We start from the raw sequence: 13,369 nt of genomic DNA, 5'->3' as shown, positions 1-13,369 counted from the left end.
GCAAGATTGTTCACCACAAACAATTGAAAGAAATCACATTAAAATCCCCAAACTTTATTTTTTTTCTCTCTTAAATAAAGCTAAAGCTTCTGTGTTCTTATACACATATATTTCTCATGGATACTTCATGGCGAGCGTGCACGTGTCCTGGCAGAAGAGAGTCACAGTTTTCTTCCCTTCAGAGAGACGGCGGGGGCCGGGGGTCACACGGTCACAAGTAAGGCTTGCGCTGGCTCCGCCCCCTCGGCAACAGTTGTTTGGCACATTGAGACGAGCGAGTGACACACGGCGCTAAAAAGGTGCGAGGAACCACGTCGAGAGAAAAGGTTAAAAAAAATAAAAGACACCTTGAGAGGTGACGACATTTCTCTAGCGAGACCACGCCCACCGCTGAAGGCTACAAACAAAACAAAGAAGCACGCTGACGCTAACGCTAATCACGCCGCCTCGCCTCCCTTTCACGGCAGAATGTTCTAGAACCTTGCAGAACGTTGGAGAACAGGCTGCGTCCTCTGCGCCGTGTCACTGAGGAGACAAAATACCTAGCTAACATGCTAACACCCCCCAACCCCCAAAAACACAGAGCTTGCACTTCCTGCTTCAGCATGACAACACATACCACCCCCCCCATAGTGACACAGTACAGCTGAGGTGGCGGTGTTGCCACGGTGACTGACGGACTTCCTGCCTTTGCCCCGCCCCTTCCCCCTCCCCACCCGGCAACCATGATGCAAACACGAAAACACAAACAATATATACACACGCCCCCCCAGGAGACCACTGGTTACCATAGCGACTGACTGCTGCTGGTCAGCCAATGGAATGTCAGTCTCTATGCTGATTGGTCAATCAGAGGAATCTGTGGTCCGTTCACTTCCTGCTTCCTGCAGTGGAATGTTCAGCCCGCCACGGCCGTCATGGAGGTCCTCGGCGACTCAAGGAAATGTTGGCACTTTAGCACGTCCATTACACGCTGAGGGAGGGTGTTGAGGGGGGGTTAGCAATCATTGCTAACGAGAGGAAGGACAGCGACGTGAGTCTTTAGAGCGCCCCATCAGTGAGAGTGGTGGTGGGGGGGTGGTGGGAGGACACGCCCCCCTCAGGTTCATGCAGGTCACATGCTTCCTGTCCATGACTGGCAAGGTCCCATGGCGGGAAAAAGTAGGATTAGTCATTATCTGTGTGTGTGTGTGCGTGTGTGTGTGTGTGTGTGTATGTGTGTGTGTTTGCACGTGCATGTGCGTGTGAGTTCACAGGCCATTGCTGTTGCGGTGCGTGAGGGGGGGTTTGGAGAGCTCCACCACGCCGCTACGACTCTTCCCGATGACCTTGGGAGCACGGCGCAGTAATTTCTGAGCTTCAGTGAACGCATCGGTCAACTCCTTCTTCCACTGCACCAACTCTGGATCGCTCTGGCACAACGACGACAACACCAAGGCGTGGTTACAACACGCCGTCTTTATGGCGTGCGTGTGTGTGCGTGTGTGTGTATGTGTGTGTATGTGTGTGTTACCTCGCACTGCAGCACAAACTGCTTCCCTCCTTTGATGCGCAGCAGGATGCATTTCTTGTCTTTAATCTGCGTTTCCTCCACCGATACGATCTGTTCCATCGTCAGCAGGTTTTGCTGCGGCACACAAAGCCCAGCAGGTCAGAGGTCGCATCCGACACGCCCCGTTCTCAAAGCGCGACCGCACCATTCATCCGTTCCTCGCTTCTTTTTGCACTTACTACATGTCATGTGACCTGCACGCCTAACAAAGCCTCTATTCACCCCGGAACACACTCAAGGTCAAAGGTGCTCCCTCATCTACCAGCAGCGAGGGGCGGGGCGGGGGGCGGAGTCTACACGTCTACAGCGCAGCCGTGACGTCACCTGACACTCACCGAATCTTTGTGCTGCGTCAAGCGTTTCAGCCATGTTTCCTTGGTGTGCACAAACACACACGCACACACGTAGTGAGACAACACACACACACTTGTGTACTTGCACTTAGTCTTTTGAGTGCATAGTGTACACTTGCATACTTTGTCTTTTGAGTGCATAAGTAAACACTTGTGTATTTAGTCTTTTGAGTGCATAAATAGTGTGCAAGTGTGTACTGTAGACTTTTGAGAAGATAAGTACACACTCTTGTACTTACACTTAGTCTTTTGAGTGTAAAAGCAGTGTACACTTGCATACTTTGTCTTTTGAATGCGTAAGTGCACACTTGTGTACTTACGCGTATTTTGAGTGCATAAGTAGGGTACACTTGCATACTTTCTCTTTTGAGTGCGTAAGTGCACACTTGTGTACTTACACTTAGTCTTTTGAGTGCATAAGTATTGCACACTTGTATAGCTTGTCTTTTGAGTGCATAAGTAGTGCATACTTGTGTACTACTTGTACACGTGTGCACGCACGCACACACAAACACACACACACACACACACACACACCACGGTGCCAGGAGGCGGACTCACCCGTGACTCCCCCTCCCCCCTCCACTCCACCCTGTTGGGGAAGAGGTAGAAGTAGCGTCGCTGCCATTGGGTGAGGAAGGGGTTGCCCAGTTTCAGCATGTATCCGTGCATGATGCAATCCTTCCCCAAGGCGTAGTCTGAATACATGCACGCCACACGGGAGGAGGGGGTGTGAGATCACAGCAAGAAGAAGAAGAAGAAGATGGAGGCTACGCCAGCGAGGCGTTTACCTTCCTCGTGGCCCAGCTGCTTGTTCTTGGCTCTCTTGCGAGCTTCGTTCTTGTCCGTGTCCGAGTTGACGGCCTCGTAGACCGTCTCCGCCACTTCCTGTTGCCAGCGCTCTGAGATGACCAAAGGGAAGTTCTTGTAGAGCTCCTGGTCGCTGTCCAGCAGCTGCAGGGAGCAGGTTTGCAAGGTCATGTGACCACTATGACATGTGATCATATTATCACGCTATGACATCACCTTGATGCCCTTGGTGTCCTCCTCATCAAAGGAGCCGATGTCGAAGGCGTCGGCAGCGTTGACCTCCCCTCTGGGCGGGATTAAGGGCGGCGAGTACTGAGATGGACAGAGAGGACACCATTACTGTTTCCTGTTCCTGGGTTGTTTGAAATGGAGGGGGCGGGGCTTCACCTTCTGAAGGTACACCTGCTGCCAGTCCATGCCCTTGAAGAAAGGATGCTCCTTGACCTCCGAGGCCCTGCTTGAGGAGAGGTCATACTACATGTTAGTCCTCATGTGGCCACAGGAGGGCGCTGTTGGCCGCAGGATGACATGCGTGCGTGTGCGTGTGCTGTTACCCTCTGCCCTGGCAGCCCAGCCTCTTGGACACGTCACGCTGCAGGAGACCCTCCAGAAGTTCTTTGAGTTCTGCTGTGAAGGAGTCGGGCAGCTCCACATTCTACATGGGACACAACGTACAAATGAACAACATAGAAGCATGACGCCTGTTATACGAGCACACCGTTCATCAAGAGAGCTATTTATATCCCGCCTCCCCCATCTCCCCCCCCCCCCAAGACTGCCCTCCTCCCACAGAAGGATTAAAAGGATGAAGTAGCTGGATTAAATCCTAATCTGGATTTATGCTGATAGCAAAGATCACATTTTCAGACCTTTACACACACGCACGCACACACGCGTCATGTTTAATGAATGAATAGGATTGTTGCTAGCGCACGTAGAGTATGTAGGTATATGATATCTTACCATGGTGAGTGTCATCCTGTCAATCTCATGTTTGTCTTTGGTCTTGTGCTGTCGGAAGGGGCTGTGCCTGCAGGGGGCAGCAACACAGGACACTTAGCTTGCCTCAAGCAGACAGGCAGCACGCACACACACACACACACACACACACACACACACATATACACACGCACGCACGCACACACGGGTTCTGACCCGGTGTGCTCAGATGTGTGGCATTTCCACCCTCCACATCAAACACAACAGATGAAGAGTGGGCCAGGATGGAGGGGAGGGGGGAAGGGGTGGGGGTGGGGGGCCTGATGGGAGTCAGAGAGAGCGTTGGGTTAGCAGACAGGAAGTGATGTTACCCTCGGAGGAGCTTGAAGAGCATGCATCCTAAAGAGAACCAGTCAGCACTGCTGTCGTACGCCGTCCCCTTCTGGAGCACCTCTGGAGCCATGTACCCATGGGTACCACTGCAAACATACAAAACACCGCTCATTAACACTGCATTTACTCTCTTTACTGTATTACGGGACTCTTTATTGCTTTAAATATTAACAGCATGTTTAACTCTGCTTGTGAGTGTGCTGCTGTTCCATCTGTCACCAGTAGGTGGCAGCGTGCTGCTGAGATGTGATGAAGGTAATACACTTGTGGGTGCTTGTGGTCATCAATTATTAAGACACCGCAGTGAAACATCGTCACACGCCTTTGCTAATATCCGACAAGCACCTTTAACGACACACAGGCAGCTAGCTAAACACCCTGAACACCCACAGCGCTGCCTGCTCGCACCGTGTTAGCATGTGAACTAAGTCAACATGTTAGCACAGACTCACACTGCCGCTAGCATGACCGGCAGCCATGTTTACTTTTGCTGCCGCCACAGTTGATTCTGGTGATTAGCAAGATGAGCGTCTACGCCTTTGAGCGCACACACGCGGGTCAACTTACACGCTGGCGTGAGGTTTCTTCTTGGAGAAGTCGCAGGCCAGTCCCAGGTCGGAGATCCGAACGTGACCGTGCTCGTCCAACAGGATATTAGCTGGCTGAGACAGAAAGTGCACGTGAGTGTGACACTGACATGATGGCGGACTCATTGGCTGTGTCTCAGCGGAGTGAGTGCACTTGACAAGTGTACTGTGTAGCCTGTGTACTTACTTCCTGAGTGTGTGAATGTTTACGGTACAGTACATTAGAATATTTACCTTCTTTTTCTTCTTTTGCTACTTTCCATCCTCAGCCGCCATTATTTCATGCTAGCCCCTCCCCTTTCTGCGACCGCTGCTATTGAGTGTGCCAAAATCCATCATTTGAATCCGAATCAAATCAGAGTGATAGGAGAAAGTTTTTATTTCATTTCCAAGAAAAGCAACTTGCTGTTCTCCAACATAACGTTTCATGTGTCCATCACTGACGAGTGTACTGCATTTTAACATGCTTCTCAGTGTGAACACACTTACGCACTTCAGAAGACCTGCAGAAGTGTAAGTGGTGTAAGCATGCAAGTGTGCACTCGAAATACTAAGGGTAAGTACACAAGTGCACCAATTGAGACACAGCCTTTGACCCAACACTGAAAGGAAAAGTGCAGTTTTTTTTTTTTTTTACATTTGCTTTGACCATCATCCACAATCCGACATAAACACACACGTCTTTCTCTTTTCTGTCTAAAGATATAAAAACAGGTGAAGAAGAGGCAGGTAATTTAATAATTAACCAGAAAGGCCGCTATTAAAAGACCTCCAACAAGGTTTAGTGGTTTTCCATCATCCATGCTGTGAGCGTGTAGTAACAGCTACGTTCATGGTAACATGTCATACTTGGAGTATTTTGGGAACTTCCTTCCTGGGCGCATTGATTTCACAAAGCAACATAGGAAGGAACAAAAACACAGCAGCAGTTGCGGCAGCTCCAACATATAGCGTTACCTTTTGCAAGTGTGTGGTGAAGCTAGTTGCTAGCCGGCTAGTAGCTAGCCGCTGTGGTGTGGCGAGGTGTCACTACGCCTGGAACGTAGTTCTTGGGCGTAACAATGTTAATAACAAAGTGCTTCATATGCAGCTCGCATTATGGAAACGGAGGGTTTTTCAGAAGGCTTTATAGGTGGGATGGCTGCCCCTTTTTAACTGTTTTTGTGTCTTTAGGAGGCACAGAAAAGAGAAAGACGTGTGTTCATGTTAGGGTTAGGTAAAAATAAATGAGTGAAGTGTTTGCGTGTGAGAAAGGTGTGTGTGTGTTCAGTGAAGAAGGTACCTTGAGGTCTCGGTACACCACAAAGCGGTTGTGCATGTGTTCCAGGCCCAGGATGATCTCTGCGGCGTAGAAGCGCATTTCCTTCTCGCTGAAGACGCCGTGCTGGGACAGGTGGTAGTGCAGGTCACCACCTGGGTGCACGTACACACACACGTACACACAGTGAGTCAGCATCAGCAGGCTGCAGTAAATGTCTCTACAGGTCGCCACGGTTACCGTTCATGAGGTCCAGAATGAAGCAGAGCTTGTCGGGGGTGTGGAAGGCGTACGTCATGCACACGATGAAGGGGCAGTCCTGTGGACGGGGGTCACAGTGCATGTCAGTGTCTCCAAGCCCCTCCCACACGCCCTCAGACAGTGACGGTGCCGTGACTCACCCCTGTGCTGACGAGCGACAGCATAATCCTCTCGTTGAGCGCCAGCGTCTCGCCCTGCTTCATCTTGATCCTCTTCTTGTCCAGACACTTCATGGCGTACCTGCGGGGGCGGGTACAAGGACACGCGTCACAATCGGCACGCGGCGCCACTCGGGTCGCGCGAGGGACGGCGCCTTCTCACATTTTGCCAGTGTCGGCCTTCCTGCAGCCGTACACCTCGCCGAAGCCGCCGCGGCCGATGATGCGGTGCACGCTGAAGTCGTTCATGGTCAGCTGCAGGAGGAAACACATCAAGGCGTCCCCGTGAGACGCGTTTCTCATCAGCGTCACCACGGCAACGGCCTACTCACGTGAATGTTGAGCTCCACGTTCTTCCACTGGCAAAAGCGAGTGAACTTGTCGCTGCAAAGAAGGAGGACAGGGGGCGGGGTCAGGTGAGCTAACATTGGCCAAACATCTTCCATCTCACCTCTCGATGAACTTCAGGAAGATCTTCCCTCTCAGGCTGTCGCAGATCTCCAGGATGTAGGGCTGCGGCGCACGTTAAAAGGCGTTACATGCATGCGTCTTCATGTCCGTGTGATGTGTGGGGTCTACCTGGAAGAGGGTGGGGGGCACCAGCTTCTTGGCCAGGTGACTCTGCACGTGGTCCACAGCTTTTTTGGAGAACGGCTGCGAGCGACACACCAGGCAAACACGTCACAGTCAGAAAACACCACAGCAGGAGGTGGACAGCCACTTTCATAGAAACGTCCTCGACCCGTGCAGCACACGCTCACGCTGCACCTGGGGGGTCCAGACTTTCTCCCAGCGAGGACCACATGAGTCAAACACGAAAGGATGCAACTTTGCCACTTTTATGACTTTATTATCATAACATCACTTTATTCCCATAATATTATATATATATATATATATATATATATATATATATATATATATATATATACTGTATATATACTGCTCAAAAAAATGAGAGGAACACTTGGAAAACACATCAGATCTAAAGTGGGGGGAAAATGATGTTGAATATGTTTCCTGATAATAAGTGGGTGATGTATTAGTAACAAAATGATGCCACATCATTTGATAGAAATGAAAATGATCACCCTATAGAGGGGGGAAATCAAAGACACCCCAAAAATGAAAGTGAAAAAATGATGCAGCACACTGGTCCTTTTAGCTAAAATGTCATTGTAGCAACTCAAAATGATTCTCAGTAGTTTGTGTGGCCCCCACGTGCTTGTACGCATGCCTGACAACGTGGGGGCATGCTCCTAATGAGACTACGGATGGTGTCCTGGGGGATCTCCTCCCAGATCTGGACCAGGGCATCACTGCGGTACCTGGACGCATGGAGGAGATTCCAGGAGACAGGTAGTTACTCCAGGAGAGCTGGACAGGGCCGTAGAAGGTCCTTCAACCCTCAGCAGGATCGGTATCTGCTCCTTTGTGCAAGGAGGAACAGGATGAGCACTGCCAGAGCCCTACAAAATGACCTCCAGCAGGCCACTGGTGTGAATGTTTCTGACCAAAAGATCAGAAACAGGCTCCATGAGGGTGGCCTGAGGGCCCGACGTCCTGTAGTGGGCCCTGTGCTCACTGCCCAGCACCGTAGAGCTCCATTGGCATTTGCCATAGACCACCAGAATTGGCAACTACACCACTGGTGCCCTGTGCTCTTCCCTGATGAGAGCAAGTTCAACCTGAGCACATGTGACAGACGTGAAAGGGTCTGGAGATGCCGTGGAGAACGTTATGCTGCCTGCAACATCATTCAGCATGACCGCTTTGGTGGTGGGTCAGTGATGGTCTGGGGAGGCATATCCCTGGAAGGACGCACAGACCTCTACAGGTTAGATAACGGCACCCTGACTGCTATTAGGTATCGGGATGAAATCCTTGGACCCATTGTCAGAACCTACGCTGGTGCAGTGGGACCTGGGTTCCTCCTGGTCCTCATGTGGCTAGTGTATGCAGGTAGTTCCTGAAGGATGAAGGAATTGATACCATTGACTGGCCCCCACGTTCACCTGACCTAAACCCAATAGAACACCTCTGGGACATTATGTTTAGGTCCATCCGGCGCCGCCAGGTTGCTCCTCAGACTGTCCAGGAGCTCATGGATGCCCTGGTCCAGATCTGGGAGGAGATCCCCCAGGACACCATCCGTAGTCTCATTAGGAGCATGCCCCCACGTTGTCAGGCATGCGTACAAGCACGTGGGGGCCACACAAACTACTGAGAATCATTTTGAGTTGCTACAATGACATTTTAGCTAAAAGGACCAGTGTGCTGCATCATTTTTTCACTTTCATTTTTGGGGTGTCTTTGATTTCCCCCCTCTATAGGGTGATCATTTTCATTTCTATCAAATGATGTGGCATCATTTTGTTACTAATACATCACCCACTTATTATCAGGAAACATATTCAACATCATTTTTCCCCCAGTTTAGATCTGATGTGTTTTCCAAGTGTTCCTCTCATTTTTTTGAGCAGTATATATTCCAAAAAGTACAACTTTATACTACTTTGTTTGTTTCTCATAATATTACAACAAAAAAAAGTATTTTTTCTTTCATTTTTGAACTTTATGCTACTAAAGTGATGTTGCTTTTCCTCATAATAACGTTATTCTCGTAAAATTACAACTTTTTCTTGTTTGATTCCAACTTTTTTTCTGTTAAAAATGTGACCTTTTATTAGTAAAATTACTGCTGATTTTTTTTTTTTCAATTTTTTACTGCAGTTTGGTTCCTGTGTAGTTTTCATGTTAAATGATACTATTATTACTTGATACTTATTATGATAGCATTATTTACTTTTGGACACACGTCCCACTGATTGCAGCTGGTTTGGGGGGGGCGTTGAAGCCCGGGGGGTGCAAACCATCACAAATGTCAATTCAATTCTATTCAATGGTGCCACAGATGGGGGTGTGTGCGTAGATACGGTAAACAGAAGCAGCACTGATGTTAAAACAAAGACCACCATTTTTACACGTTGGTGTCTTTCCAATGTTTTCTCATCCAGTAATGACATTTCACACTTGGGCGGCCCTTGAATGCACCATAACTGCTGCGAGATGCAAAAGTGAAACTTAAATAAATCCTTTTTGATAAATATAGAACTTCTGTACCGCCGTGACTCCCGTTCCACGTGTTCATCTTATATTATCATTCCTTTTACCTTTTATATTTCAGTGTCTTTCATGAACGTGTGAGGATATGTAGGGATTAAACCGGCCTTGTGTGACGAGTGAACAGTGGCAATTAAAGAGAGAAGGAGAGGGTTGTGGAGCTGTATCTGGAGCAGGGGTGTAATTGGAGGAGTAATAAAAGCACCATTTAACAAGAAAACTAAACAAACAAACAAAAAAAACTGCAGCAAAAAATGGAAAAATCAGCAATCATTTTAGCAGAAAAAGGCCAAATTATTAACTGAAAAAGTTGTCATTTTGCTAGAATAACGTTAAATTATGAGGAAAAATAACATCATTGTCGTAGCAGAAAGGCGAAATATCAAAGAAAGTTGTAATATTATGAAAAACAAACAAAACAACAAATAGAGTTGTCATTTTTGGAAAATTAGGTTGCGGAAAAACTAATAATACATAAATAATGTCCAAATATGACACCGGAATTACGAGAGAAACAATCTGAAGTTGAAGCGATTTGGGGAAAAAAAACAAAAGCAAAGCAACAGCAGACGTGGAAGAAACGGCTGTAATATTATGAGGAGAAATAATGTCATTTTAGTAGCGTAAAGTTGAACTATTACAGGAAAATTTGCATTTTTTTCCCAAAAGTAATCATTATGAGAAAAAAAAACAAAAATAAAGTTGCATCTTTGGACAATTAGGGTGGGAAAATGTTACATTATAAATATTAAGGGAATAAAGTCATAATGACGAAAAAGAAAAGTTTAATGTTGAACTAGTTTGAGAAAAACCAAACCAACAGGCACACACTGGTGGTGGTAATCTACATCTGTAGGCACAGCTGCCCTCGGGTAGTCTGACGGAAAAGCGGCTGCCAGTTTGCACCTACGGCCCACACGTTCCTTCCCATTCATACACCTGTGTGGGCGCCACTGGGGGCAAGGTGGGTGAAGGGACACGACGACAGCGACTGGGTGGGGGGAGCGAGGATCAAACCGCCAACCTTCCGGTTTCCGGACGACCTGCTCCACCTCCTGAGCCACTGCATCATGAAGAACTGTGGTGGCATAGATTTGAACAAGAAACAAAGTTGTTGTTGTTTTTTTTTTTTTTTTAAGTTGTAATATTATGAGAAAAAAACAAAACAAAGTTGTCACTTTTGGAAAATGAGGTTGGGGAGAAAGAATATTATGGGAATCAACTCAAAATATTACAAAAACAACATTTCTGAAGATTATTTAGGAAGAAAGTTGAAATACGTGGAAGAAATGTGAAAAAGATCAAAGAGTGAATTTGACGTTTTGACGTTCAAAGCTGAGATGAAATACGTGGCAAAGTGGCATCCTTTCATTTTTCACCGTGTGGCCCTCACTGGGAATAAGTTTGGACACCCCTGGTGCAGCGTGAGCGTGTGCTTCGGAGTCGTCCTCACATGCGAGCAGGACAGCAGCTCCTTCATGATGTAGCCGTCGTAGATCTGCCGACTGCGACTCAGCCGCTCCTCCTCAGAGTCCAGCTTCTCATAGTCTTTGATCTGAAAGGAGACGCCGGGAGGTCAGCGTAAACGTCAGGCAGGAAGGGGGCGGGTCACGCAAACAAGGACGCTTACTTCTTCGTAGAACTTGAGCTGCGGCACGGCCTCGTCAATCTCGTTCAAGCAGAAGTCCTTGAAGAGCAGGAAGCCTGAGGAGCGCACACGCACGCACACGTCACGCTTATGTTGCCACCGCTAACAAACACTTTCATTCATTCTGCTACTCTATGCACACTTCCTGTAAGCCTGGTGATTGACAGCCGTCGTACATGCCCACAACCACACGGACTGCAGTCATTAAGACATCTGCTGTCAAGACACGCCCACATGCAGTCAAAATGCAGCACACAAACACAAACACACACACACACACACACACACACGCACACAATGGTGATCAAACAGCATCTGGCAAAAGGGGGCGGAGCTAATAAAAAGCTCGCACATAGCTAACAGGAATGAGATGTACTGTTGCTCTGGTAACCGCCTCCATGACGACAGGGAAGGCGTGTACAAAGAGATGAGCAAGGCTGGCGTGCCACAAGGCCGCCAGGTCACATGACAGGCGGCGAGCTGCGCTCCACTTTCACCATGTCACAGCCAAATCTTGAAGAACACTTGCAAAGGCGTCGGAGAGGATGGCGGTCTGTCTCTTCCCTCCACCACCACGTGTTGTTGCTTTCAGCTGATTAGCATCAGGTGCTAAATAAAAATAGCCGCCACTAACGAGATCCCATCTCAACACCGACCGCCAGTCTGACGGCTTTGACCTTCCTAACAGGCGTGCCGGCACCAGCAGGTCCAACGTGGATGAAATTGAAGCTGGGAAATCGTTCTTCAGAAAACATGACCAAAAACATGACCAAAAAAAGGGTGTTTGGTATTTGCTAGCTTACAGCGCGACAATGTTGACAAAATAAAGATTGAATATTGATGCTAACGTCTATTCACTCACGTCACATAAACGCTTGGCAGCATTCCAACAATCCAAACATTCCTAACAGCATGCTAGCATGCTAATGCTACTGCTAGTACAATAGGCCCTACCGACACCATCTTCATCCTTTCAAAGGTCTTCATCATGTGCAATTCTCTGCTGAAACACCAGAGGCAGCATTTCCCAACGAACCAACCAGGACACGCCTCACCTATTTAGCTTCTTAGCTTCCGTCATCGTGAGGCAACATTGGCAAATAAAGACAAACAAAGAGTGTTACTGCAACACTCACCTTTTATTCCAAATTTTATTCAAAAATCACAAGGTGTCGACAAAGGAGGGCTGCACGAGTCATATGCACAGGGGAAGTCATGTACAGTGTTCCCTCGCTACATCACGGCTCACCTTTTGCGGATTCGCTCTTGAGCACACGAGAGCAAAAACCAGGCTTTACACAGAAGAAGAGCAACAAGAACAGAAAGAAGAGCAAAAACAAGAAGAGCATGAAGAACTACGTACACAAGCAAAAAGAGGAAAAACAAAAAGAGCATGAAGAAAAAAAGAGAAAGATGAAGACAGAGAGCTAGTAATAGTTATTGTTGGTAAGTGTAGAAGTCGAGAGGATGGGTTAGTAGTACACAACACAACACTACACTGTCAAGCTTCACGCACTCAGGAAGTGAGTGGACAGTGTACACAGTGCACTTATGGAAGCGTACTCAGGTATTCCATGTGACACACAGCCAGCCCACAGGTCATTTGTTTGGGCCAAGCCGCCTCCTTCACACGTCCTATCAGCTCTTCCCGTCTTCCCCCTCCGCTATGCTATCTGAGAGCCAGACGCCGTGCATCACTTCCTCCATGTGGCCACATGGTGTGTGTGTGTGTGTGTGTGTGTGTGTGTGTGTGTGTGTGTGTGTGTGTGCACGGCTGTCCTCGTTAGCACAACGGGCGCTGCCACACAAAGTGGTCCTCCTGGCGCTAAAGAAGAGGCTGGAGAGCAGTCCTGCGACTTCTACAAAAATGTCCTTGCACACACCGCGGGACATCATCTCGGGACACTAACGTCCATCCTATCCTACATGTGTCTTCTGGAGCAGGGGGATCTCAATCCGTGATGGCAAAGACTGTGCTCTCAGCTCCCTTGACATCCTCAAGCACCTCCTCCCTTGTCACTGCGGGCTGATCCCTCACCTTTCTGTTACCTTGGATTTCTTCCATTCATCAATGATTGCACTCTTTCTCACAATGCTCTTTGGGCTTTTTCGCCAAGCTCTTTGGTCTTGCCCATGGTGGTGGAGAGGTTAGGGTGGGAGAGAATCTTTGAGTGCCATGTGTCTTTTATGCACATAGGGGCACTTAGGGCAGGGGTGTTCAAATTGGCCCTCAGCACATACAAAAAAAATCATTTAACATGAAAAATGGAAAAATCAGCTGTAACTT

The 13,369-nt window shown here is 48.2% G+C and overlaps 1 protein-coding gene across 4 annotated transcripts in view; it reads right to left on the bottom strand.

Annotated features, from left to right (window-relative positions):
* Positions 1–703: 703 nt before the first annotated feature.
* Positions 704–13,369, bottom strand: part of grk3 (G protein-coupled receptor kinase 3) — a 34,929-nt gene continuing 22,263 nt past the window's right edge. Inside the window, exons 3-22 of one of the 4 annotated variants that reach the window (XM_054757371.1) lie at positions 11,065–11,138; positions 10,888–10,989; positions 6,891–6,965; positions 6,763–6,824; positions 6,644–6,695; positions 6,475–6,566; positions 6,294–6,393; positions 6,133–6,211; positions 5,917–6,047; positions 4,615–4,709; positions 4,026–4,133; positions 3,679–3,745; positions 3,270–3,370; positions 3,103–3,172; positions 2,932–3,027; positions 2,697–2,859; positions 2,467–2,603; positions 1,888–1,926; positions 1,514–1,627; positions 704–1,412 (exon numbers count right to left, since the gene is read on the bottom strand). In XM_054757371.1, the coding sequence (XP_054613346.1) occupies positions 1,251–1,412; positions 1,514–1,627; positions 1,888–1,926; positions 2,467–2,603; positions 2,697–2,859; positions 2,932–3,027; positions 3,103–3,172; positions 3,270–3,370; positions 3,679–3,745; positions 4,026–4,133; positions 4,615–4,709; positions 5,917–6,047; positions 6,133–6,211; positions 6,294–6,393; positions 6,475–6,566; positions 6,644–6,695; positions 6,763–6,824; positions 6,891–6,965; positions 10,888–10,989; positions 11,065–11,138 (1,919 nt within the window). In that variant the 3' untranslated portion in view covers positions 704–1,250. The remainder of the gene's footprint in view (positions 1,413–1,513; positions 1,628–1,887; positions 1,927–2,466; positions 2,604–2,696; positions 2,860–2,931; positions 3,028–3,102; positions 3,173–3,269; positions 3,371–3,678; positions 3,746–4,025; positions 4,134–4,614; positions 4,710–5,916; positions 6,048–6,132; positions 6,212–6,293; positions 6,394–6,474; positions 6,567–6,643; positions 6,696–6,762; positions 6,825–6,890; positions 6,966–10,887; positions 10,990–11,064; positions 11,139–13,369) is intronic. The other 3 variants (XM_054757372.1, XM_054757373.1, XM_054757374.1) reach the window with 3 other exon arrangements.

This window comes from Dunckerocampus dactyliophorus, chromosome 17 (genome assembly GCF_027744805.1).
Source record: "Dunckerocampus dactyliophorus isolate RoL2022-P2 chromosome 17, RoL_Ddac_1.1, whole genome shotgun sequence".
NCBI classification, from domain to species: domain Eukaryota; kingdom Metazoa; phylum Chordata; class Actinopteri; order Syngnathiformes; family Syngnathidae; genus Dunckerocampus; species Dunckerocampus dactyliophorus.
Note: the sequence above shows the minus strand (reverse complement) of the source record. Positions and strands in the feature narration are given on the sequence as shown.